Source organism: Pleurodeles waltl, chromosome 6 (assembly GCF_031143425.1).
Source record: "Pleurodeles waltl isolate 20211129_DDA chromosome 6, aPleWal1.hap1.20221129, whole genome shotgun sequence".
Lineage (NCBI taxonomy): Eukaryota > Metazoa > Chordata > Amphibia > Caudata > Salamandridae > Pleurodeles > Pleurodeles waltl.
The window spans coordinates 1,068,445,826-1,068,470,496 of record NC_090445.1 but is presented as its reverse complement, the minus strand read 5'-3'; the positions used below and the strand labels follow the sequence as shown (position 1 = coordinate 1,068,470,496).

At 42.6% G+C, this 24,671-nt stretch overlaps 1 protein-coding gene across 2 annotated transcripts in view; it reads left to right on the top strand.

Annotated features, from left to right (window-relative positions):
• ECE1 (endothelin converting enzyme 1) overlaps positions 1-24,671 on the top strand; it is a 355,802-nt gene that overhangs the window by 297,241 nt on the left and 33,890 nt on the right. For both annotated transcript variants that reach the window (XM_069240079.1, XM_069240078.1), the window contains 2 exons: positions 12,807-12,910; positions 20,862-20,972. In XM_069240079.1, the coding sequence (XP_069096180.1) occupies positions 12,807-12,910; positions 20,862-20,972 (215 nt within the window). The remainder of the gene's footprint in view (positions 1-12,806; positions 12,911-20,861; positions 20,973-24,671) is intronic.

Below are 24,671 nucleotides of genomic sequence, written 5' to 3'. Positions count from 1 at the left end.
CGGTTTCGTCTTGTTTGGGGCTCTTCAGTCAGGAGTTGCATGATTCCAATCGCACAGTGAGCAAGGGAGCCACATGGGTTGTACTCTCGACTGTATGCAGTGCTTAAAATTTTTGAAATGTGGTTTTAAGCGCTATTTTTTTAAAAAAAAGCTATTTTTTTAATTTAAATCTGTAAATATTATCTGAGTATTACGTGAATTCAAAGGTTTATCTCCTTTCCTATTAGTCGGAAAGCTCTGTTCGTGGAAGCAGTCCCATTGCTGTGAATTATGGCTGGTACTCCAAGCTGCCTTGGTTTGATCTATGTTCTGCACTGGCCTTGTGCCCAGGAGGAACCTCTCATCATTGTCAGGTTTATAGAGCTCTGTATTCATAGCTGTTAGCAATGAACCACCTACGCCTGCTTACTCTCGTGTCTGGCATTGGTACTGTCTTTCCCATAGACCTAAAACAAAGTACAGCCAACTCAGTGTAATAATTGTTATAAGGAGTTCCACTTCATGTCTCATAAGTGTGCAAATGGTGTTTGAGAGGTGGCTCAAGTCTCAGGGGGTGCAAATGGTGGTATATGAGGAGCACAAAATAAATAGTGCCTCAGGGAAAAATATGTAAATCTTAGATTAGGGAATGTGGTACAATACGTGGCTTGTGGTTCTGCTCGGTGCTTGAAATGGAAAAAATGAAGTGCTCTGTGCTAGAGTACCTGCTTGTTTCTGAGAAGTGCCGGTACTCCCCAATTAAAAGTATAACCTTTTTCTTGATGTGCCGGTACTCTTCCGCTCACAATAGAAAAGTGCTGGTACTCCGTACCGGACAGTACGGGCCCATTTAAAGCACTGGTTCTGCTGTACAGAACTAATTTCTGAACTCCCGGTAGGACACAAGAAATGAGCGTAAAATGGCCAAAAGGGGAATGGGGAGCAGGTGGGGTGTTCTTGTCTTGCCTGGTTTACTGTGTTTCTCTGGCTCTACAGCTAAAGCAAATTCTCTGGGCATCGCTTTCATCTCGTATGTAGTAATACACTAGCCATCAACAAGCCAGCACAAAAGTGATGACCTTAGGGATATTTCATCTGATACAGTCCTGTAGACAGAGGGGCCATTTCCAGCACACTAGCTTCAGTGCGTCGCTCGTCGCTGATAAGCCTCCATATATGAAACCACGGGAGGGGGAACAATAACTTTTAACCAGCCTTGGAACCACAAACGTAACTCAGCTGTCACTTCGGCGCTGGGGTGTGGAACCCACAGACCGGTCTTGCTGTAGTGCAAAATAGTGAATCAGGAGGAGCAGTGACAACAGGTCAGCAACACTGCTACCGTGGATCTGACTCACGGTGTAAGTGATGTAGCAGCTCAGCAGCCGTGTGGTAGCCGCCGAAGCAAAGATTTGAAATCTTGAAGTTATTGCTGAATAGGCCGGAGTTTCTCCAGTAAAGTTCAGGTGAGGAGGCTTCACGTCTGTGGCATGAACCCATTTCTGGTGGTGGTTTCCTACGCATCCAAGAACCAGCCCTGATGTGACCGACCAAGTGATGCTGCTGGGGGAATGCCAGGCATATGACGCCACCCCTCCGTGACAACTCTAGGTGTAAGTTAGCCCCTTCTAATGTATGGTTGCGCCCCAGATTCCAAGCTTGCGTGTCTGTCCTTCACCGATGGGGCCACTTTTATTCTTGTCAGTCTTTGATACTATTTAGTTGTACCTGTGATTGCAGTCTTTAGTTTATTTCTGCGGCTCTAAACGTCGGCATTAGCATGACAGCAGAAAGTTTGTGCACCTCAGAATGAAAACCAGGGGCCTGGCCCATACCTGCCAGCTTGTTGATTAAACAAGTATTGGCAAAGACAGTAAGTTTCGCCTTCATGGCCTATTGTCGTCAGTGGTTTTTAGCCAGGCTGTATAGAGTCCATGATGCTGAGCAGCATCGCTAAAGTAAAAAAAATGTGCAAGCATACAAAATGACTCGGGTGCTTTTTTTTGTTCAGTTACTGATCCGAGTTGAATCGGTAAGTAAAAAGGAAATAAAAAAAGAAAATAAATCATACAAATGTTTTTTTTTTTTTTTTTTTTTTTTTTTTTTTTTTTAAAGCAGGTGGGAATGGAAGCAGCACAAAAGGGTTGAGGGCATGGACAGCGGATCAACACATTGGAGGTTATGGGCAAACAACAAAGCAGCATGTTGAGGGGAGGCTGTGAAATCAACAGATGGAAGGGACTGAAGGGCATGCGAAAGCAATAGTTGAAGGGCGGGAGCAAAAACACGAGTTTTGGGGAATGCAACACAGAGGGCGAGTGTGGTGGAAACAATGGAGAGAAACACTCAGGCGAGCACAAGAAGGAGGAAGGTGCAGGGAAAAACATTCAGCCAACAGAGAAACGTGGAGTGCAGGGTAAGAGGCATACACAACGGAGAAGGCTCAAACACACACTAATGGAGTGCCTCACACAAAAAGAGGTAGTGCTTGAAAAGCAGACCGTGAAAAGCAGCGAGGACAGTCCGAGAGATTGTAAAGAGGCAGTCCTCCATGGGAGGAACATGCACAAGATTGACAGCCTGGGACACCAGTAAGAAGCAGGCAAATGAGACCAAGGAAGGTCAACCAATGATCTTGGTAAGCCACAATACGCCTCTCAACTGACAAAACATGCATTGTCTAGTAGGCTTCACCTAAAAATGCAGGTGAAGTCTGGCTTTAAGAGTGCAATCCCATTAAGGTAAATGGGAATTAACTTGAAAAAAAGAGACACGCGCTAGATGTGTGTTGGTTGACAGGTGTGTTGGCCAGCCTAATACAATAATGGTTATGCAGATCACAGTACCAGCGTCATAGATGTGAGGCTTAGACCATAAAAAGCTGCACAGGGGTCCACTGAAAAGGGGGAGGCTAATTCGGAAACCTTTTACTGCTGCATGTGTAACTTAAAAAAACAAAAAACAATTTCATGTCATAAATTTTCTGACAGTTAATTGTGTTTGCTCCTTTGAAAAAACCTCACAAGTCGTTGGTATTTTATATAGTAGTATAGTAGTAAATGTAGAACAGGTGAGCAGAAAAAAAAACTTGTCCTTCAAAACATGCACTTGTCTTGGTGCAGGGTGAGGCCGGAGTCTTGTATCCACTGGAGTACTCTTCGCAGCCGAGCATGATGTTCTGCTATGGTGGGGGCATTAACAAGAATGTCATCACTGACGTCTATAACACCTGGAAGATATGCAAGTATTTTGTGGATGACATTCTGGAACACCTCAGCCGCACTGGATATACCAAAATTGAGCCTTCGATACAGTCGCAGCCCTACATGGGTCGAGAAAGTGGTGATGGATCTTGACTGCTCATGAAGTACAAGCTGGTGGTACCGCGATCTGAGGTCTAGCTTTTGAGAATCAACGAGCTCCACTCAGCTTTCCAATCAGGTCCTCTATTGTAGGTGTGAGGTGCCTTTCCCTCTTTATGGGCGCGTTGGGTAGCCTCATGTCCGTGCAGATGCGCACCTCCCCGGCTGCTTGGGCTTTTTGGCGACCACGATTGGGGAGACCTAGGGCGTGGGCCCAGTCATTTTTTCGTTGATGCCGGCACATATACTTGTTGCTCAATGGCCCTAGACCCATGGGATATCTGGGACTTGAACTTTCCCCTGATCTTCAACGAAGTTGACTGACCATTTGCAAATACTTTGATTATAGTGGGTCGTAACACAGGCCTCGGCTCCATACCTTGATGTATAGCTGCGGACATGTTGAGTGAGGCCCCTGTGTCAACCACTGCCTGAGTGTTGTGGTTCCCCACCATGATTACACAGCTGGCTGTTCTGCCTATCGTGAAGATTGAGTGTATGGAGTGCTCACCTATGTCATCATCCAGGTCACTGGCACAGGGCTGTTTTTCACCAACCTTGTTGACAGACTGCTTTGCAGTGGATCCTCTTGTCGAACTGCAGACTTTAAGGAAATGATTGAACTTTCCACATTGTGTACACCTGTTTCCTTTAGCTGGGCACTCTGTTAAGAGATGCATGGATCCACCACAGTATCCACAACTTTTGGATGCTGTTGTCTCTCTATGGTCTTGATTTGCTAGTTCCCTGCATGAACTACCGTTAACCGGTTCTACCTTCACCGTTCCTTGCAGTGCCGCCTCCATGTGAGATGGCTAGGCTTTGGACAACTCTTTCGTCCTTCCCATTGTTAGTATGTCTGCTAGCCATCGACCTGATTCCTCTAGAATCCTCTCTCGTAGCTCACAGATGCACAGCCCTGAATGATTTGCCCTCTGATTTCCTTGCTTTTGTTGTCAAAATGGCACGTGCTGACCAATTCTTTTAAAGGCATGTAGAAGGTGTCAATGGATTCCTTGGCATGTATTTGTCATGGGCCCCCCAGGGTGACTGGCCTCTTCAGCGTGCGTCGTGCCTCTCCTGAGGATATTCTCGCTTCGGTGGTTGCCAGCCAGCTTTATTGATGTGCTGTGTCAGGGGTACGATACCGCTGCTTCATGGGTGTTTGCAGGCCGTCTCAGACTCAAACACTTTCCATTCACCGATGCGCACTACAGGCGGGCGTTGCCACTGGAGGAGACTGAGTCTTGAGGAGTTTGGAGGCCGAAACACACCGTGTGTAGCGTATGATGTAGACAGGGTCCTTTGTAACACACCCTCGTCGCCAGTGTTATGTTGCTCACTGGGCAAGTGTGTTGCTGTACTTCTGAGGCAACGGTTAATTAAAGACACAGACACCAATATACTTGTACGCTGCGTCCAATCCTTTCACCTGCGCAGCCGCCATACCCTCTTTATTAACTACCAACACATGTCACCCAGGCTGACTCACAGGCACCTGGAAGGACGTGGGGGAGGGAAGACTGCACTTCCTTTAATGTCTTTATTTTATTGGATGAGTCCGCGCCACAGTTACATCACAGCGGCCGTGACTCAACAAACAGGAGATCCAATAAGAAGAAATTCTGCTGCCATGATTTTTTCATTGGCCTAAATTAGGGTGACAAGATTTTGAGGATCAAAAACCGGGACAGGTCAGACATAAAAGAAGGACTAAAGACTTTACTCTTACTTTTATATCTGGCATGTCCCTTTTTTTTTTTGCGTAGCTTTGTGAATGTGTGCCTATACTTGTGTGTGTTTGTGTGTGTATATATATATATATATATATATATATATGTTCGATGGCATGTGTAGCTGCAGATACACATGCTGTGCACAGTCCGCCGTCTGGTGTTGGGCTCGGAGTGTTACAAGTTGTTTTTCTTCGAAGAAGTCTTTTCGAGTCACGAGACCGAGGGACTCCTCCCACTTCGATTCCATTGCACATGGGCGTCGACTCCATCTTAGATTGTTTTTTTTTTCCGCCATCGGTTTCGGACGTGTTCCTTTTCGCTCCGTGTTTCGGGTCGGAAAGTTAGTTAGAATCTCGGAAAAAAAACGTCGGTATTGTTTGCGTTCGGTATCGGGTTAGTTAGAACAAATCGACACCGAATTTTGAAGAGCTCCGGTGGCCCTTCGGGGTTTTTTCGATCCCCCGTTGGGGCCTGGTCGGCCCGGCCACATGCGACTTCAAGGCTCATGGAACGGACTCCATTCCGTTTCTGCCCAAAATGCCATCACAAGTATCCGTATACAGATCACCATCTGGTCTGTAACTTGTGCTTGTCCCCAGAGCACAAGGAGGATACTTGTGAAGCCTGTCGAGCGTTTCGGTCGAGGAAGACGCTTAGAGACCGAAGAGCCAGGAGACTACAAATGGCGTCCACGCCGACAGGTCAAGATCGTTTCGAGGAGGAAGAAGAAGCTTTCTCCGTCCGCGAGTCGGATTCGGAAGAACTCAACGCCGAAGAAACAACCAAAACCGTGAGTAAGACGTCGAAAATCAAGACTCACAAGAAGTCTACAAAAGCCCAGGGGACGCCACCGCCAACAGGCCATAGCTTAACCCGAAAAATAGGTGACCCATCCAAGGCACTGAAAAAGGGCATGCTGGTGTCGAAGTCATCCGACTCTGGTCGAGATACCGCCACACAGCAACCTCGGAGCCAAGACAGCGGCTCTGAGAAACTTCGGCACAGAGACAGCGGCACCAAAGAATTTCGGCACCGAGACACCACGCCGAAAACAAAGAAAGTTTCTTCGGAGCCTAAAAAGACTTCCGAAAAGGTTTCGGTTCCGAAACAGCCAGCCTCGGAGCCGAAAACTAGTTCCTATACAGAGGAACAAGGATTAACCTCCCAATTACATAGATTTGGAGAGGAGCTTCAAGCTGTAGAACCTGACTACACACAAAGAAGGCTTCATATTCATGAGGACACAGGGAAGATAACCACTCTTCCTCCAATCAAAATAAAAAGAAAACTTGCCTTTCAACAAAAGGACAAGCAACCACAGGCAAAGGTGGCAAGGAAAACAACCCCACCACCGTCTCCGCCACCATCAATACATGCATCACCAGCAACAACTCCACCACTGATGCACTCACCAGCTCATACCACAATGAGTCAGGATGATCCCGATGCATGGGACCTCTACGATGCTCCAGTGTCTGACAATAGCCCAGACTCTTATCCTACAAAACCGTCACCACCTGAGGACAGTACATCCTATACACAGGTGGTCGCAAGGGCAGCAGAGTTTCACAATGTCTCCTTACATTCAGAACCAATTGAGGATGACTTTCTCTTTAACACCCTATCCTCCACCCATAGCCAGTATCAATGCCTTCCCATGCTCCCAGGAATGCTAAGACATTCAAAACAAATTTTTCAGGATCCAGTTAAAGGCAGAGCCATAACTCCGAGGCTGGAGAAAAAATATAAGCCACCGCCCACAGATCCAATATATATTACAACACAACTAACACCAGACTCAGTAGTTGTGGGGGCAGCTCTTAAGAGAGCCAACTCTCATACCTCAGGCGACGCACTACCTCCAGACAAGGAGAGCCGCAAATTTGATGCTGCGGGAAAAAGGGTTGCAGCACAAGCAGCAAATCAGTGGCGTATTGCCAATTCACAAGCACTTTTGGCAAGATACGACAGGGCTCATTGGGATGAAATGCAACATTTCATCGAACACTTACCCAAGGAGTTCCAAAAAAGAGCGCAACAGGTGGTGGAAGAGGGACAAAGTATCTCAAATAATCAGATACGGTCTTCCATGGATGCAGCAGATACAGCTGCAAGAACAATAAACACTGCAGTCACAATACGAAGGCACACATGGCTGCGCACTTCTGGGTTCAAACCGGAAATCCAGCAGGCTGTGCTCCATATGCCGTTTAATGAACAGCAATTGTTTGGGCCGGAGGTAGACACTCCCATCGAAAAACTCAAAAAGGACACCGATACAGCCAAAGCCATGGGCGCACTCTACTCCCCGCAGAGCAGTGGCACATTTCGGAAAACACCTTTTAGGGGAGGGTTTCGAGGTCAACCCACAGAAACCACAACCTCACAAACAAGGCCTACCTACCAGGGTCAATATCAGAGGTGAGGTTTTTGGGGGCAATTTAGAGGGGGCCAATTCCCAAAAAATAGAGAAATTCCAAGGCCCCAAAACCCCTCAAAATAAGCAGTGACTCACAAGTCACACAACCCCATCACATAACACCTGTGGGGGGAAGACTAAGCCAATTTTACAAACTTTGGGAGGAAATAACAACAGACACTTGGGTCTTAGCAATTATCCAGCATGGTTATTGCATAGAATTTCGCCAATTCCCTCAAAACGTCCTACCGAAAACACACAATATGTCAAAACAACATATAGATCTTCTAGGACTAGAAGTTCAAGCATTGCTACAAAAGGACGCAATAGAATTAGTACCAATTCAACAAAAAAACACAGGAGTTTACTCACTGTACTTTCTAATACCCAAAAAAGACAAAACTCTGAGACCAATACTAGATCTCAGAACACTAAATACCTACATAAAATCAGACCACTTTCACATGGTCACATTAAAAGACGTAATCCCACTGCTCTAACAGCAAGACTTCATGACAACATTAGACCTAAAAGATGCGTATTTCCATATACCAATACATCCTTCACACAGGAAATACCTAAGGTTTGTATTCCAAGGAATACATTACCAATTCAAAGTGTTGCCATTCGGAATAACAACTGCGCCAAGAGTTTTTACAAAATGCCTGGCAGTAGTAGCTGCACATATCAGAAGGCAGCAAATACATGTGTTCCCGTACTTAGACGACTGGTTAATCAAAACCAACACGCTAAAACAGTGATCACAGCACACAAAATATGTCATACAAACCCTTCACAGGCTAGGTTTCTCCATCAACTACGCGAAGTCACACCTTTTGCCGTGTCAAACGCAGCAATACTTAGGAGTGACAATCAACACAACAAGAGGGATTGCCACTCCAAGTCCACAACGGGTTCAAACATTTCACAAAGTAATACAGGCCATGTATCCAACACAAAAGATACAAGTCAGAATGGTAATGAAACTACTAGGCATGATGTATTCATGCATAGCCATTGTCCCAAACGCAAGATTGCACATGCGACCCTTACAACAGTGCCTAGCATCACAATGGTCACAAGCACAGGGTCAACTTCTAGATCTGGTGTTGATAGACCGCCAAACATACATCTTGCTTCTATGGTGGAACAGTACAAATTTAAACCGAGGGCGGCCTTTCCAAGACCCAGTGCCACAATAAGTCATAACAACAGATGCTTCCATGACAGGGTGGGGAGCACACCTCAATCAACACAGCATCCAAGGACAATGGGACGTACATCAGAGACAGTTTCACATAAATCACTTTGAAATGTTAGCAGTATTTCTAGCGCTGAAAGCATTTCAACCCATAATAACCCAAAAATACATTCTTGTCAAAACAGACAACATGACAACAATGTATTATCTAAACAAACAAGGAGGTACACACTCAACACAGTTGTGCCTCCTAACACAGAAAATATGGCATTGGGCGATTCACAACCACATTCGCCTAATAGCACAATTTATTCCAGGGATTCAGAACCAGTTGGCAGACAATCTCTCTCGAGATCACCAACAAACCCACGAATGGGAAATTCACCCCCAAATACTAAACAATTACTTTCAAATTTGGGGAACGCCTCAAATAGATCTATTTGCAACAAAGGAAAACTCAAAATGCCAAAACTTCGCATCCAGGTACCCACAAGATCAATCCCAAGGCAATGCTCTATGGATGAACTGGTCAGGGATCTTTGCATACGCTTTTCCCCCTCTCCCTCTCATTCCATATGTAGTAAACAGGTTGAGTCAAAACAAACTCAAACTCATACTAATAGCACCAACATGGGCGAGGCAACCTTGGTACACGACACTACTAGACCTGTCAGTAGTACCTCATGTCAAACTACCCAACAAACCAGATCTGTTAACACAACACAAACAACAGATCAGACATCCAAATCCAGCATCTTTGAATCTAGCAATTTGGCTCCTGAAATCCTAGAATTCGGACACTTGCACCTCACACAAGAATGTATGGAGGTCATAAAACAAGCTAGGAAACCTACCACTAGACACTGCTACGCAAACAAGTGGAAAAGATTCGTGTATTACTACCAGAATAATCAAATTCAGCCATTACACGCATCTCCAAAGGATATAGTAGGATATTTACTACATTTGCAAAAATCAAATCTAGCTTTCTCTTCCATAAAAATACATCTCACCGCAATATCAGCTTACCTACAAATTACTCATTCAACTTCACTATTTAAAATACCAGTCATTAAAGCGTTTATGGAAGGCTTAAAAAGAATCATACCACCAAGAACACCACCTGTTCCTTCATGGAACCTCAACATTGTCTTAACAAGACTCATGGGTCCACCTTTCGAGCCCATGCATTCTTGTGAAATGCAATACTTAACGTGGAAAGTTGCATTTTTTATTGCCATCACATCTCTAAGAAGAGTGAGCGAGATTCAAGCATTTACCATACAAGAACCATTTATTCAGATACATAAAAATAAAGTAGTTCTAAGAACAAATCCTAAATTTTTACCAAAGGTTATCTCACCGTTCCACTTAAATCAAACAGTAGAATTACCAGTGTTCTTCCCACAACCAGATTCTGTAGCTGAAAGAGCACTACATACATTAGACATCAAAAGAGCACTAATGTACTACATTGACAGAACGAAACTAATTAGAAAAACAAAACAACTATTTATTGCCTTTCAAAAACCTCATACAGGAAATCCAATTTCAAAACAAGGCATTGCTAGGTGGATAGTTAAGTGTATTCAAACCTGCTATCTTAAAGCAAAGAGAGAGCTGCCTATTACACCAAAGGCACACTCAACCAGAAAGAAAGGGGCTACCATGGCCTTTCTAGGAAATATTCCAATGAACGAAATATGTAAGGCAGCAACATGGTCTACACCTCATACATTTACCAAGCACTACTGTGTAGATGTGTTAACTGCACAACAAGCCACAGTAGGTCAGGCTGTACTAAGAACATTATTTCAAACTACTTCAACTCCTACAGGCTGAACCACCGCTTTTGGGGAGATAACTGCTTACTAGTCGGTGCACAGCATGTGTATCTGCAGCTACACATGCCATTGAACGGAAAATGTCACTTACCCAGTGTACATCTGTGCGTGGCATGATTCGCTGCAGATTCACATACGCCCACCCGGGAGCCTGTAGCCGTTTAGAAGTAGATCTTCAACATTTGTACATTTGTAAATATATTACTTTAACCTTTATTATGTACATACGTATTCATTCCATTGCATGGGCACTATTACTAACATACACAACACCTACCTCACCCTCTGCGGGGAAAACAATCTAAGATGGAGTCGACGCCCATGCGCAATGGAATCGAAGTGGGAGGAGTCCCTCGGTCTCGTGACTCGAAAAGACTTCTTCGAAGAAAAACAACTTGTAACTCTCCGAGCCCAACACCAGACGGCGGACTGTGCACAGCATGTGAATCTGCAGCGACTCATGCCATGAACAGATGTACACTGGGTAAGTGACATTTATATATACACTTACATACCCATTCACACACAGACACATGCACAAACGCTCACATTTACAAGACTCCATTTATAAAATTAGCTATGGCTTGACCTCCCACCGTGCACCCCCAACCCGCCCCCACCCACCCTGCTCTGCTCCCCACTCCGTCTCTCTGCTGGGAGCAGACAGGGGACTGTGTTGTCTGACAGTAACAGATAAATTACTTGAATTATTTCATACTTTACTTATGCTTCCCTACATGATCTGACCTTTGTCCCAAAAACTGGGACATTTGTTTAAAATTAAGAAAAGCGTTGGGACACCATGACTTTGCTTTGTGAACGCTCAGTCTTCTGAAGTCTCACACGTGAATGAAGAGTGCATTGGAATTGATTGGTGACCTGGTATATGAGGTGGAATGATATTTTAAAATTAGATATGATCTCCTCATAAGTAGACAAGTAAAAGAAGTGAAGAAGTCTGAGGATATATTTAAGGGACTCCCATCGTACTAGTCCTGAAGAAGACCCATTGGAGGATTAACGGAATTGATTTAGACTCTGAGGATTTGGAATGGAGTTGATGCAGCAAACCAAAAAGAACCAACCGACTGGTTTTTAATGTTTTTTTGTATAGGTTTTTGATTCATTGGAATATGTATTCTTCTTTCTATCTATCACGAGCACTTTTTCACACACTATCTGTCCTTTGGTGTTTTGTTTTACTAGATGGGTTGTCCATATAGGATGAATATATTAAATTGATATTTATGTATAAGTAAATAAATGAATATATTTATATGAATAAATAGTTTTTTTGTTTTCACCTATGTTGTTTTATGATATATAATTAATTTGTCGATCTTTCCCCGTTATGGCATTGTTGTATGTAATGATTTTTTCACTGGCCTAAATTAGGGTGACAAGATTTTGAGGATCAAAAACCGGGACAGATCAGACATAAAAGAAGGACTAAAGACTTTACTCTTGCTTTTATATCTGGCATGTCCCGTTTTCTTTTTTTTGCGTAGCTTTGTGAATGTGTGCCTATACTTGTGTGTGTATAATATATATATATATATATATATATATATATATATATATATATATATACATACTTACATACCCATTCACACACAGACACATGCACAAACGCTCACATTTACAAGACTACATTTATAGACAGGGGACTGTGTTGTCTGACAGTAACAGATAAATTACTTTAATTATTTCATACTTTACTTATGCTTCCCTACATGATCTGACCTTTGTCCCAAAAACTGGGACATTTGTTTAAAATTAAGAGAAGCGGCGGGACACCATGACTGTCTGGGGAAATCCAGAACGTCTGGTCACTCTACCTAAATAAAGTTACTTCAGCTGTCTGCCCTACCTTCTATTCTCTCTGGAGCCGTTACCAATACATTCCACCGTAGAGGCACTGAGGCAACAACTGCCTAATGGAAGTGGGATAAAACGTAAGACATTTTTCTCAGCTAAAGAGGGAGGTTGTAAAGTGGCAATTCAGTGTATGTCCAGCATTTACCTTTGCTGGATCCATGTGGTTTGACCTGGGATAGTTTGTTGCATTTTGGTCTGGGAGAGGCTATTGTGAGTTGACCCAGGAGAGATGCTCACAGTTTAGCATGGGAAGGATACTTGACATTTTCTGTTTGACTTTGGATGGATGGATATTGGTAGTTGCGTTTTGTCTCTGAAAATTAAGCAATACTATTTATCTGGATAAGTAGGTCTTGACATGTTGAGTCTTCCTTTTCTCTCTTGCAGTATGAAGTTACCTCAGACTTGTATTTTGAGAATGTGGTGCAGTTCTACAACTTCTCTGCACGAGTCACAGCTGACCAGCTACGGAAGCCTCCCAACCGAGACCAGTAAGTCCACTTGTGCAGTGCCGTACTTGGTAAGACCAGTACTTTAGGCGTCTTGCGTAGTGCCACGTTTATTCCAATTCTGAGTTCTATGTTAGGTGTATGGGAAGAGGGCTCCTTAGAATCTCTGTATATAGATACTTTAGTGCTCAGTTTAGAAGAGTTGAGTGCAGTGGGGGGTGGTCGTAGTTTACAAGTGGTTCCAGTTAAAAGAAATCTGTATACTGTCCATGTTCCCTCTCATTATTTTCCTCTGTGTGCGGCAACAGAATATTTGTGAGTGCCCTTTTCTCAGTTGTGTGCGGATTCAGGACTGTAGGTAAAAGTGTATTTTATTTTTTAGGGATATACCTCCATTACCGACCAAAACATTAAACGAGGCTGTAGATCCGGTGCTATAAAATAGCACAATATGGCAAGAAACCAAAGCAGCCAATTATTTTTTGGTGTTGCTTTTTACGTCTAGTGTTAGCCACAACCTTTTCATTTTAATCAAAACATATCTATCAATATGGGATTTTCAGTCAGCCCTGTTCATTCATTGGGCTGCTATAGTGCCTTTTACCTTTTTCTTTAGCTCATTACAGCATTATACAAGGTACAGTTGGGTCGCTACATCAGCCATTGGCTCCCTTCTCTGTAAATGACAGCATTCTGCCAAAGCAAAATACCCATCCAGAAAATAGTCCTCTTCTTCAGGGCTTTGGACTTGGCACTTTCACACATATAGGTGGCCATCTTTCAATGGTGTTTGTAAAATTCTATTACTAAAAATACTTCAAATGTCTGTGTGCTTGTGCATACGTGGGCAGACATTTTTTTATGTTTTCTTTTAATAATGATTTACATGAAACATTTCAAAACAAGTAAGCATGGTATCAGGGTGTGTGAGTTGGTACAAAGTGCAGCAGCTCTGCAGGAGAGACAAATAGTGCGATCTAAGTAGATATGGAGCTGGTTTTCTCACACCCTTTGATTCAGCGCGCCACAGCAACTTGGGTTTCCGCACTGCATTGCTCCACAACTTTGTAAATCTGCTCTTTAGTCTTTACCTCAATCTCAGGCTTTGGCATTGTGCAGCGACTGCCAGAGGTGACATACATGTGCGCTGAGCACACAGCATGTATAGCATTACTCTGAGTCCCTGCCTTTATTTATTTATTTATTTATTTATTTATTTTACTGCTGCTTCGGTCCCTACTGCCATCACCACAAAGCGTCAAAATATACATAATAATTAAAAACAAACAGTATGCAGAAGAGGACACTATTTAAAAGGCCTAAACTATTTTATCATAAAACAATCAAGGCATGAAAATGCATTTTTTTGTTATAAAGAAACCACTTTCAGGTTAAAAATTATTCTAAAGCAGCTAGGAACATGTTAATTTGAGAAATGTAAACCTGCAAAGCTGATTTTACCGTGCAAGGCTCTTGAAACTAGCTGTGCTGCCTTTCGTTCCTGCACTTTGTTTCACTTTTCAACCTTGGTTCGAAAAGGACCTTAAGCTACGCCAAAGAAAGTATTGCCAACAAGAGCGGCGACGGAAACTGAATTCTACTCCGATTGAGAATGGAAAATTAAACATTGCTCTTAAAAACTATAAAGAGGCGAGTATTAAATCTAAATCTGAATATTACACCCTAAAAATTAAAGAGGCCCCAATGCCCCCAGAGAACTCTTTAAGGTGATTAATGCTTTGACACCCCCCCCCCCCACACACACACAAATACTGTCAGAGTTGGAGAATTCACAGGAATCCTGCAATAAAGTAGCTTTGCACTTCAAAAAACAAAATTTTACAAATCTATGCTAATTTTAATCACTGTAAGGAGGGAGTTGGCCACCCTGATATAGTTCATATTGATTCAAGTATGAACCACCCCACACTATCTAACTTTCAACCCCTACTTCCGGAAAAATAAAAAGGTTGATGTCTGAAATGAAATCCGGTTCTCCCTTGGACCCTTGCCCCTACCCCGCCCCCTCTATTATTCAATTAGCCCCTGATCTTGTTTCAACAGCCTTAGCTCCAATTTTCCATGAGGTTCTCACTTCTGGAGTCTATCCTGCTTCCTGGAAGGAGGTTACAGTAATCCCTTTGAAAAATAAACCAGATGGAATTAGCCAGGACCTGAATAACTTGCGTCTCATTGCCTTACTTCCTTTTCTGGCCAATATTTTGGAGAAGCATATTAACAGGGAATTAGCTAATTCCTAATAGTCAGGAGGATTAGATGCCTCCCAACATGGCTTCAGGAAAACACACAGTACAGAGTCAGCCCTCATTACCTCATCGGATTCGATCCGGAGAATGGTGGATGAAGGTCAAGGGGCTATTCTAATCCTATTGGACCTATCCGCGGCATTTGACACTATCTCTCCACAGTTTGATAGCCCGCCTACATCAGGCAGGTATTAGAGATGAGGCTCAAGTTGTTGGAATCTTTTCAGAAAAACAGATGGACCACGGTAAGCTGCGGTGACTTTAAATCCCCTGCTTACCTCCTACCTTGTGGTGTCCCTCAGGGATCATCACTTAGCCCCACTTTGTTTAATTTGTATGTTGCTCCTCTGGCCAAATCGATTTGTTCCTTTGGTTTTAGACCAACCTCCTATGCTGACGATACCCAATTGATCATCCCAGTTAACAAGAATTGGGAGGAAGTGGCTGTTCGTTTTAACAAATGCATGCATGAAGTCAATGCATGGATGAATTCTAACTGGCTCAAATTAAACGGTGACAAAACCGAAATACTCTGTTTTGGATCAGGAAATGAACTGTGGAACTCTCGCTGGTGTCCGACCGACTGTGGCACTCTCCCAGTTCCTATTTCCACCACAAGAAACTTAGGGGCCATTTTTGACAACTGTCTCTCTTTTAGATCACATGTTAATCACATTGTGAAAACTAGCTTTTGGACATTAGAGATGCTAAAGAAAGTCTTTCCCTTCCTTCAATGGGAATGGAAAATTACAGTGACTTTGGTTCTGGTGATGTCCAAATTGGACTACTGCAGTGCCCTGTTGCTTAATCTAGGCAAAACATCTCTAAACTTCAGTTGATTCAAAACACTGCTGCTCGGGCTATTTTGAACCTCCCATGTTCAGCATCGCTAGTGGCAGCTTAAAACAATTGCACTGGCTCCCAGTGGCCCAGCATATTATTTTCAAAACCTTATGTTTGACCTACAAAGCAGCATATGGAAATGGCTCCAAATACTTGGCTTCTAAACTACTTTGGTATAAACCCAAATGTTTTCTTCGCTCAGTAGGAGCTTTCAGAATTCAGGTTCCCCGTACCTATAAAGCGAAATGGGGAGATAAAGCCTTTACGGTGGCTGCATCTAAATGCTGGAATTCCCTACCTTTGACTATCAGGAAGGAACAACATTTCTTAGTCTTTAGGAGGTTAGTCAAAACATGGCTCTTTCAGCGCTAACGCCTCCCTTTTGACTTCTTTTACTCAGTGGACGTGTCTCCTACCTTCTTAGCGCTTCGATGCCTCGGCCAGAATGCACTTTATAAATACAAATACTTTTTTCTTTCTTCTCAGTTGAAATAAAAAGAAAACTGGAGGTTTGTCAGCTTAAGCAAACAAAAGCTTTTATAATTTTCTAAATGAAGATTATGCGTGCTGCAAATGTCTCCCTGCGCAGTATTAAGAAGACAGATGAGCAAGCACACAGCCTAGAGGGAATAGTGCTTATAATGTTTTCATGTTCATTTTAAAAGATTTTTGGTAAGGGAAACTTTTTTACGTGATTCTGCACCCTTAATCACTGTCCTGATGATCTCCTCAAGGATGCTACATCTTGGCGATGTGTTCTCTTGTTCATTTCTTTAGTAGACTGAACCATCCAGAAATAATATTTTTTATGTAAAATCACAACTTTTGAGTAAGATCCCTAAATTCTCACTTGCCAGCATGAGTAGTTGCTTTCTTTGATATGAGCTAGACCTTATATAGTCCTCTTTCCAGAGTATGTTGTCACTGTAGACATAAACACTGTTACATTGAAATTCAGCCATGGGTGGACCTAATCTTCCTGGTTGAATCATCTTGCTCTTGCTACTTTCTGGTCTTCAAGCAGCATAAATACTTGGAGTTCTCAACATTTTCTGAGATGTCAGAAGTTAAACAATCCCGGAGAAAGGATATTGAGATAATTTTTCGACCCTGATTTTACTTGTGACCAGTACAAGTTAACCTTGATAAAAACAACATATAATAAAAACATGTCTGTGTTGAGCACAAGGATGTGTTTTTTGCTCAAGTAAGTTTATGGTCAGATATGGTAGTTAGGGAAAAGTGCAATATTGGTAGAGGTGTATGAAAAAAATAGTCTAGCCACATTTTGTACAAGAGCAAAGATGGAGCTGAAAATAATAGTCCCCATTCTATTGCTTGCAGAGTGTAGCACAGGTGACTTTTTAATATATTGCAGTTGCCTTTATACATTGCTTCAGCCCCGTGAGGAAGCACCAATGCTCATTTGCACACGAGTAGTGCCAAACACTTTAGGACTGCTGTGGATAACGGTATCTGTCAAGTGCTAATGTTTTGATATTGTGTGTGTGAGGGCAAGATTTGTGCTGTTCTCTTGTCATGTCACTTCCTTTTGGCATGTATTGAAGCGAAAAGGAGTGAAAAATAGGATGTTTTAAGACTTAATTTGCTAGTTTCTCGATCAACAGTGTTGTTTAAGAGGTATAGCTTATTTAGGAGAGGGTTTGGTATGGTGCATGTGTGGAAGGGCCTTGGCAGAAGGTGCCGGGGCATGTACCTGTGCATGCGCATAGGTGTAAGAGAAGTGTGAGAACAGATAGGGTCACGCTGCAGCAGAGGACACCTCAGAGTGGTAGTTATTTACAGCCATTCATCCTACATCCTCTGATGCCATAGTTGCACGGCAGCCACGTTTTTAGGTTGAGCACGCACATGTTGTAAGTATTGTGGGCTTTTAACCACGCCCACCGCAAGCCCATCACTTTCACTCGTTTGTGGGCTTTTCTTTCAAAAATACTTTATCATCCTTGGTAAATGCTTTACGTTTGTCACTCCTTGGGGCGGTTTTGTTGCTTCCTTGCAGACTGCCCCTGTTACATGTATAATTGCACTACTGCCGAAACGTTTGACTGCGAGCAAACATTTTTCTTTTCTTCGCGCTCATGGCGCTTTGAATGTGCTCGCTTACGTGAACTGTTTTACTTTTAATTTTCAATTTGTGTGGCAAGAAGTCCAGTTAGGAATTTACAACGCTAATAGCTCTAAGTCGAGCAAATCCGAGACCTATTGCATTGCAAATGCTTGTTCTGCCTTTGCTGTCTCTTTCTTGTCTATCGTAATATGCTGCTGCTTTTTGCATGCATTACCGCAAATGTGTTTCGCCAGCTGCAAATAAACCATTTCCAACGTGCTAATCATTCACACAGCTCCTGTGTCTTTATTTCAATTATCGCTTCCTTTCAAAGACTCCAGTGCATTTTGTTTGTGGCTTTTTTCCTAACCCGCCCCCACGGCTATAGTGGCGAGTCCAGAGAACAGGACAAACGCACCATCATTTCAGGTGGCATAATGGGCAGCTTTTATTTTATGAGGGAAACCGTCGTCGACATTCTAGGTAGAATAGGAAAGCAGAAATGCGCATCGATCTTGCACATGGGCCGCACGAGTAAACCCTAGTAATACTATCAGGAACCAAATTACTTATCTGCTGCTCAGACCTCCGCCTGACCTCTTAGTAGATTCCTAAAGCCCCGAGGGATCTCAGCCTTTCATCCTTTATGTTCGTGTTTTCTCGCACTTTAATTGTGTATAGCACAGCGTGGCTTTTAAATATCTGAGTCACCCTGGAGTCAGAATTGCCTGACGACTACTCCGCCGTTGTCAGATTACACTTTAAATATTACCCTGGCCGAGCCGGCAGTGTTGAACGGTTGGTGTGGAGAATTACAGATAATGTGCTCTGGAGATAGTACGTCATCGGCTGTTTACTGAAGCGACGGCGGTAGGTCTCTGGAGCTTGTGCTGCCCTTGGGCGTTCCCTTGCACGGAATCATTACGCAGCCTGTAAATGCGATAAGCAAGACCGTTCGTAAGAAACGAGAACAGCCTGTTCACCATGGATCCAAACAGTCGCTCCTCCAGGTCGATGAGGCTTGTGGAGTTTGTGTAATGCTATTGCTCCCTCTCGTGGGTGTATGGGACATTACGCCAAGCGTAAAGATGACAACATTCAGATTCCTAGGTCTTCCTGCATATCTGTTGCTCCAAAAGATTTCATTTATAATAAGCAATGGTTGAGCCTCCTGCCACCGATTTGATAGGTTTCTTCTGTCTCTTTTCCCTGCTTCTTATTCTCTGGTGTTCCTCTCTATTCTTTGTCCTGCCTCTGGAGAATTTTCTCAGAATTGTCTAGCAAATGTGTTAATTCTCCCCTTCATTTGCTTGCATTAGAGGCTTTTCAGCCTAGCCCGTCCTTTGGTGCTGAGGGTCCACGCCCCCTCCTATTGCTCCTTATGAAGAGTGTCTGTCAGGCTGAGCAAAGCTCAACCTGACAGACACTCTTCATTTTCAGTTCAAGCGACCAGGAGCTATACATGCACTATTTGCTCAGGCTCCTGGCTGCCTGAGTTGAATTTTGCTGGGCTGAAGAAGTCACAGCCATGTGGGTGTGACCTCTCCGGCCTAGCAAAGGTTCCTTGGTTGGGTCACTTGTCAGAGTGGGGTGGGGTCAGCAGTCTCTCTGACCCTATCCCGCTCTGACGAGTTTGGGACTGCTGCCTTCCCTCTTTGGCTAACCTTAGGTTAGCCAGTGAGGGAAGACCGCCATCCCAACCCTCCTGGGACCTCTGAGGCAGAGCTGAAGGTAAGTTTGTGTATGTTTTTTTTTTTTTTTTAATGAATGTTTGGTGCTTGCGTGTATGTTTGAATATTTGATAATAAGTGTTGTGAATATGTGTGTGTGTGTGTGTGTGTGTGTACGCATGTGCGAATGAATTAGTGTGTGTGTCTGTGTGTCCCGCATGCCCCCTCCTTCCTAAAATTACCGTCCGCCACTGATTTTGCTTTCCGAAATCCATGGGAATGTGTAGTATTTAATGTAGTATGTATTTCTTTCTTTTCATTTGCTTTGTATTACCTGTATGGGTTCCACATTCTAAAGCAGGTTGCTGTAGGTTCTAGAGCATCACTATAGGACTCCTTGTGGCTTTGGCTCCTGTATGTCCTGCTGCTCTGCTCATCTGCTATGTAATATGAATAAAGTACGGTTTCTTCATCCAACTCTTCTTGATTTCATTCTCCATGTTCGCGGCCACCACAGTTTTGTGGCACGAATGGGACTTCTACAGCTTAATATCCATTTTTTTGTTGTTGTCCTTTTAAAAAAAAAAATATTATTATTATTTTTTTTTTTTTACAAAAGCCTTTGCAGATAAATTGATCTTCAATATAGATGTCTGCATTACTGTCAAATTGAAACGTTGCTTCAAGAATTCATAGTCTATACTTTACTCACAGCTTTACTTATGCTTGAAAAAAATTATGCCGCTTCAGCATACTTGTCGTATAGATAGTTCTCTGTTAGGAAGCATCTTATCGTATGACAATATGTAGAAAACAAAATATGTATTCGAATATTCTAAGTTCTTAAGGCATATACCCTAATAAGTAGTATGGGTAATTAGTAAGGCACTGTATCTGTCAATAACGAATTATGCATTTAGTAGAAGCAACATTATATGGTACTTCATCAGTAACTAGGGGAAACATGAGAAAGAATTATCAATCTCCTCTCCCCTACTCCCTCCCCAACAGTGGGTAAAACCCACCTTGTTCTGTGGCGTATTGATTTCATTCTGTGGTCTTGAGGTTATTTCATATTTGAGGTGATTTGTAAAATTGTCCAGTTGTATTTCTCATATGCTTTTGTTTACCTTTATCTCCAGATGGAGCATGACTCCTCCTACTGTGAATGCATACTACTCTCCGACCAAGAATGAGATTGTCTTCCCAGCAGGCATCCTGCAGGCTCCTTTCTACACCAGCTCCTCCCCTACGTAAGGCTGCCTCATTCCTTCTCTGTGGACATTGCTATCAGCTAGATGTGGTTCACCTGTTTGGACGTGTGACAGTATTATTGTGTGTGTGATCCATCTGTTTCCACAAATGCAGCTTCTGCTCTTTGAGCTGCCAAACAATGTCCAGGAAGGTGTGTTTGGGGTGAGGATTGAAATTAACTTACTACAGGTGGAAAATTGGATATTTACTGACGTACAGGCACCGTCGAAAGGAGTTTTGTCAGTTTGGAGTCAGTCACGGGTATTGTCAAATCTACTGCATTCCTCCCAGCCTTTCAGAGGCACTCACTAGTTAAAAACCCTTATGAATTTCCTCTGGAGTTTTTGTGCCCCTGGTACGTTGACACCAGTACTAACACCCTTTATGATACTGGGCCCACTTTTCCTGTCAATCATGGCCAATTGCTGCTTTAACACACCCAGAAAGTAGATAGGATTGATGGTTTCTACCCCATGGAAAGTTTAATTTTTGCATCTTTCTGAAGTTTTCTCAGCAGACCCTACCTGATGCTGCAAGAGCCCCTTTGAGGATCGTCTCAGTGGGATGTGTTCCACTGTGCCAGTCTACTGCAGTACTCTAGACTTTAAAATGTTGTTGTTTTTCCCTTTTATGGTGTATTATTTATGGCTTCCGTGTTCCCTTTTTTTGATCTTTGAATAGTTTCTCCAACTTTTCCTATGGCTCCTTCTCCAAATGTGTGCATGTTGTCATATACCTTCTGTTTCTCACGGCTCTAACTCACCCACATCGGATCTTACTACTTGTTATCTGCTTTTTTGGCTCTTTTTTGTCTGCAGTGGATTTTGGTCCTCGTTCTTGAGTCAAAAGGTAACTGGCCACTAATATTCAACTATACCTTCCCCAAAGAAAGCTCCCAAGAGAAATATATATGGGGGGGCACACAATTCATAGTTCTCGGGAAATTGATTTTATTGTGCGGACTACTAATTTCAAAATAGCCAACATCTATTTCACTGTGCTCTTTTTCAAGGTAGTTCAGTTTGATTTAAGGTAAAAAAAACACGCAGCCACCAAAATAATACCTTCTGTATACAAGGTGTTTTTTACTGGCTTGAAAGCATTGTAAAAGCATATAGTGTGAAACGTATTTGCTGTCCTGATTTTATTTTGAAATCCGCACGTTGCACAGAAAAGGAATTTTCTGAGAACCTGAATGAGTGCGCCCGAACAGTATTTCTCTTAGTCTTGGTTCTTGTTTGTTTATTGTCTGTGTTGCCACATTTCTCTATTGATTCTCGATTCCCTTCTCTGATTGCTAGCTCCTCCCTTTTTCTGGATCCTCCGGCCTACCTATATGCTCTACCCTAACTCTTATCTTAATTCTGTTTCTCCCATTTCACTTTTCCATGTCCCACCGATCATTTTTTATGATCCACCTGCCTCCTTCCTTCTACCCTCCTTTATAAATCTTATTTCTTAAATACATTTTAATGTTTTGCATTTAATTAAAACTACTAGTGATCAACAAAGGATCTATGCACAAATGTAAGGGTAGTAGTAGGTAATTGTACAGGAGATTATTACACATAAAGAGCACAGGCAGTCACTGGTCAGTGTAATGGCTCCTCCTAAGGCCATGGGGGCTTGAGATACTTATCCAAGAAAGTGCTTAATTTGTGCTTGTTGTTTCCGGTGCTGAGCACCGGCACTTATTTTTGAGGGCCGGGGCTTACTCTTCTGCCTCAAGTATTTGCTGCGAGCTGAAGACACATATGGAGAAGACTGAGGAGGAGAAAAACAAAGTGTCACAAAGGGAGAAAGTATAAACCTGCAAGCGTGAGCTGTTGGGCAGGAAGTGGCTGTAAATGGATTGAAGAGGCCCGAGATGGCTTCAGGATTACGCCGCCTTAGTATTCCGTGTTCACACATTTAAATGCAGCAGCCACGTGTTTAAGAGGAGGGCTTTGGGCAACGGCACCTTTTTATTTACAAATTATGCACTGATCTAAGGAATAGTTTAGGAAGAACAAATGCTAGCATATTCAATCAAAATGGGAGCTAAATTCCAGATTCTTGTAAATTTGTAGGTTTTATTCTTGGTCTCTTGACTCAAGCCATGTAATTCTCCTATTAAGTTTACGGTGCTCTTCCATGTCTGCTAATTTGCTCTGCTTTTCACTTTTATACATATTATTCGCAGTTGTTGTTCTTGACTTTCAACAGGGTTTTACTGGCCAAAGTCTTGGGTTTGTGAGTGCGGACTTGACAATTATTTAGATGTCGAACTACCCAGTAGCACCCTTATTTGTACATGTTCTTGTCTAGTGAGGTAGGTTTTACTTGGTTGCATATTGGTTCTTGGTTTGCCACTTCTGCACAATCTGAGCAATTTAAGATGTGCGGACCTGAACTGCTATAAAATACTGATATTTTACACTGGTACATAAAAAGGGGTTCAACCATATTTATTTTAAAAATACGTTCAATCAAAAATAATTTCCCACTTTCTATATATTGCACTTAATGCTGTATATGCTATAGATAATGCTGTTTAGGCTTGGAAATTTGAAGCTGTTTGCCTGAATGACTGGGTTTGGGTAGATTGAGGAAACAGGGATTTTAGTTTGTGTCTCCAGCTAGACAGTTGAAGATTTAAACCAATGCACCTCCACCCTTTTCCTGCAATAGAAGCTATTTATGTTCAAAAAAATCATCCCCAGCTCCTGGTTTGTAGAGGTAACCACATCAGACAAGAGTACAGTAGTGACCACCCTATGAAAGATCACGTCAGTGCATCAGGCAAGGGTCCAACTGTAGTGTAAAAAAGGCTACCCATGTGGAATACCTTTACATGGATAATGCATAACAGCCATAGCTGCATTGCCCCATGCACCAATGTAATATTAGTATTAAGTCTCCCCAAGGCTGCATGATTTAACACTCAAATGACCGCTTTAAATATATTTTAGAAATTCTTATATTTCTCTCTAAACATCCGCATATGAGTTCTGGAAATATACACATTTTTGTCCCCATGGGGTATGCTTCTATTAATTCAACCAAGCAAAATATTCTAACTTGGTAGGCTGGGCTGCATGTAGAAGAGCTACTTGCAAATAGCTGAAAAGCTACTAGTAACCCATGAGCTACTCGTTGGAGAGGTCTGATTTAAAACACTAGGGGTTATACCTTCAAAGATATGTTAAATTCACACAAGCGAAAAAATGTCACACATTAAGTTCAGATAAGTAAAACCCAAGTAATATTGTCTTTGAGTGCCCATTGCAGTCCCTGTACGTGCCACGTTTTCCGCTCACATTGAGGGCAGTGGAGGGAGACTGGCACAAGATGAGTTTAAGCTGTGCATAGCAGAATGTATTTAGGCAACTCAAACACAGATATGTACATGCATGCATGAGATTTCTTCTAGAAGTTAAAAACCCAAGACCCGTTTAATTATATTTAATGTGGGAGCAAGTGGTTTGGGGGGGGATATTGCTAAGTTTTGCAATTTTTTAAAAAATGTGGACCACTTTTTTAATGCATAGAATTGTTTTTAGCAGCTGATGAATTTTTTTCAATTTTTTGTTTTTGTTTTAATAGAGGAACTCTGAATTTGGTTTTGCCCCTCATGTACATTGAGAATTTAGTTTAGCTTATTTTGCACATTTGCTTCTGGGTGGCCCGTCTAGCTTAGAATGGCTGGGTAGATGATT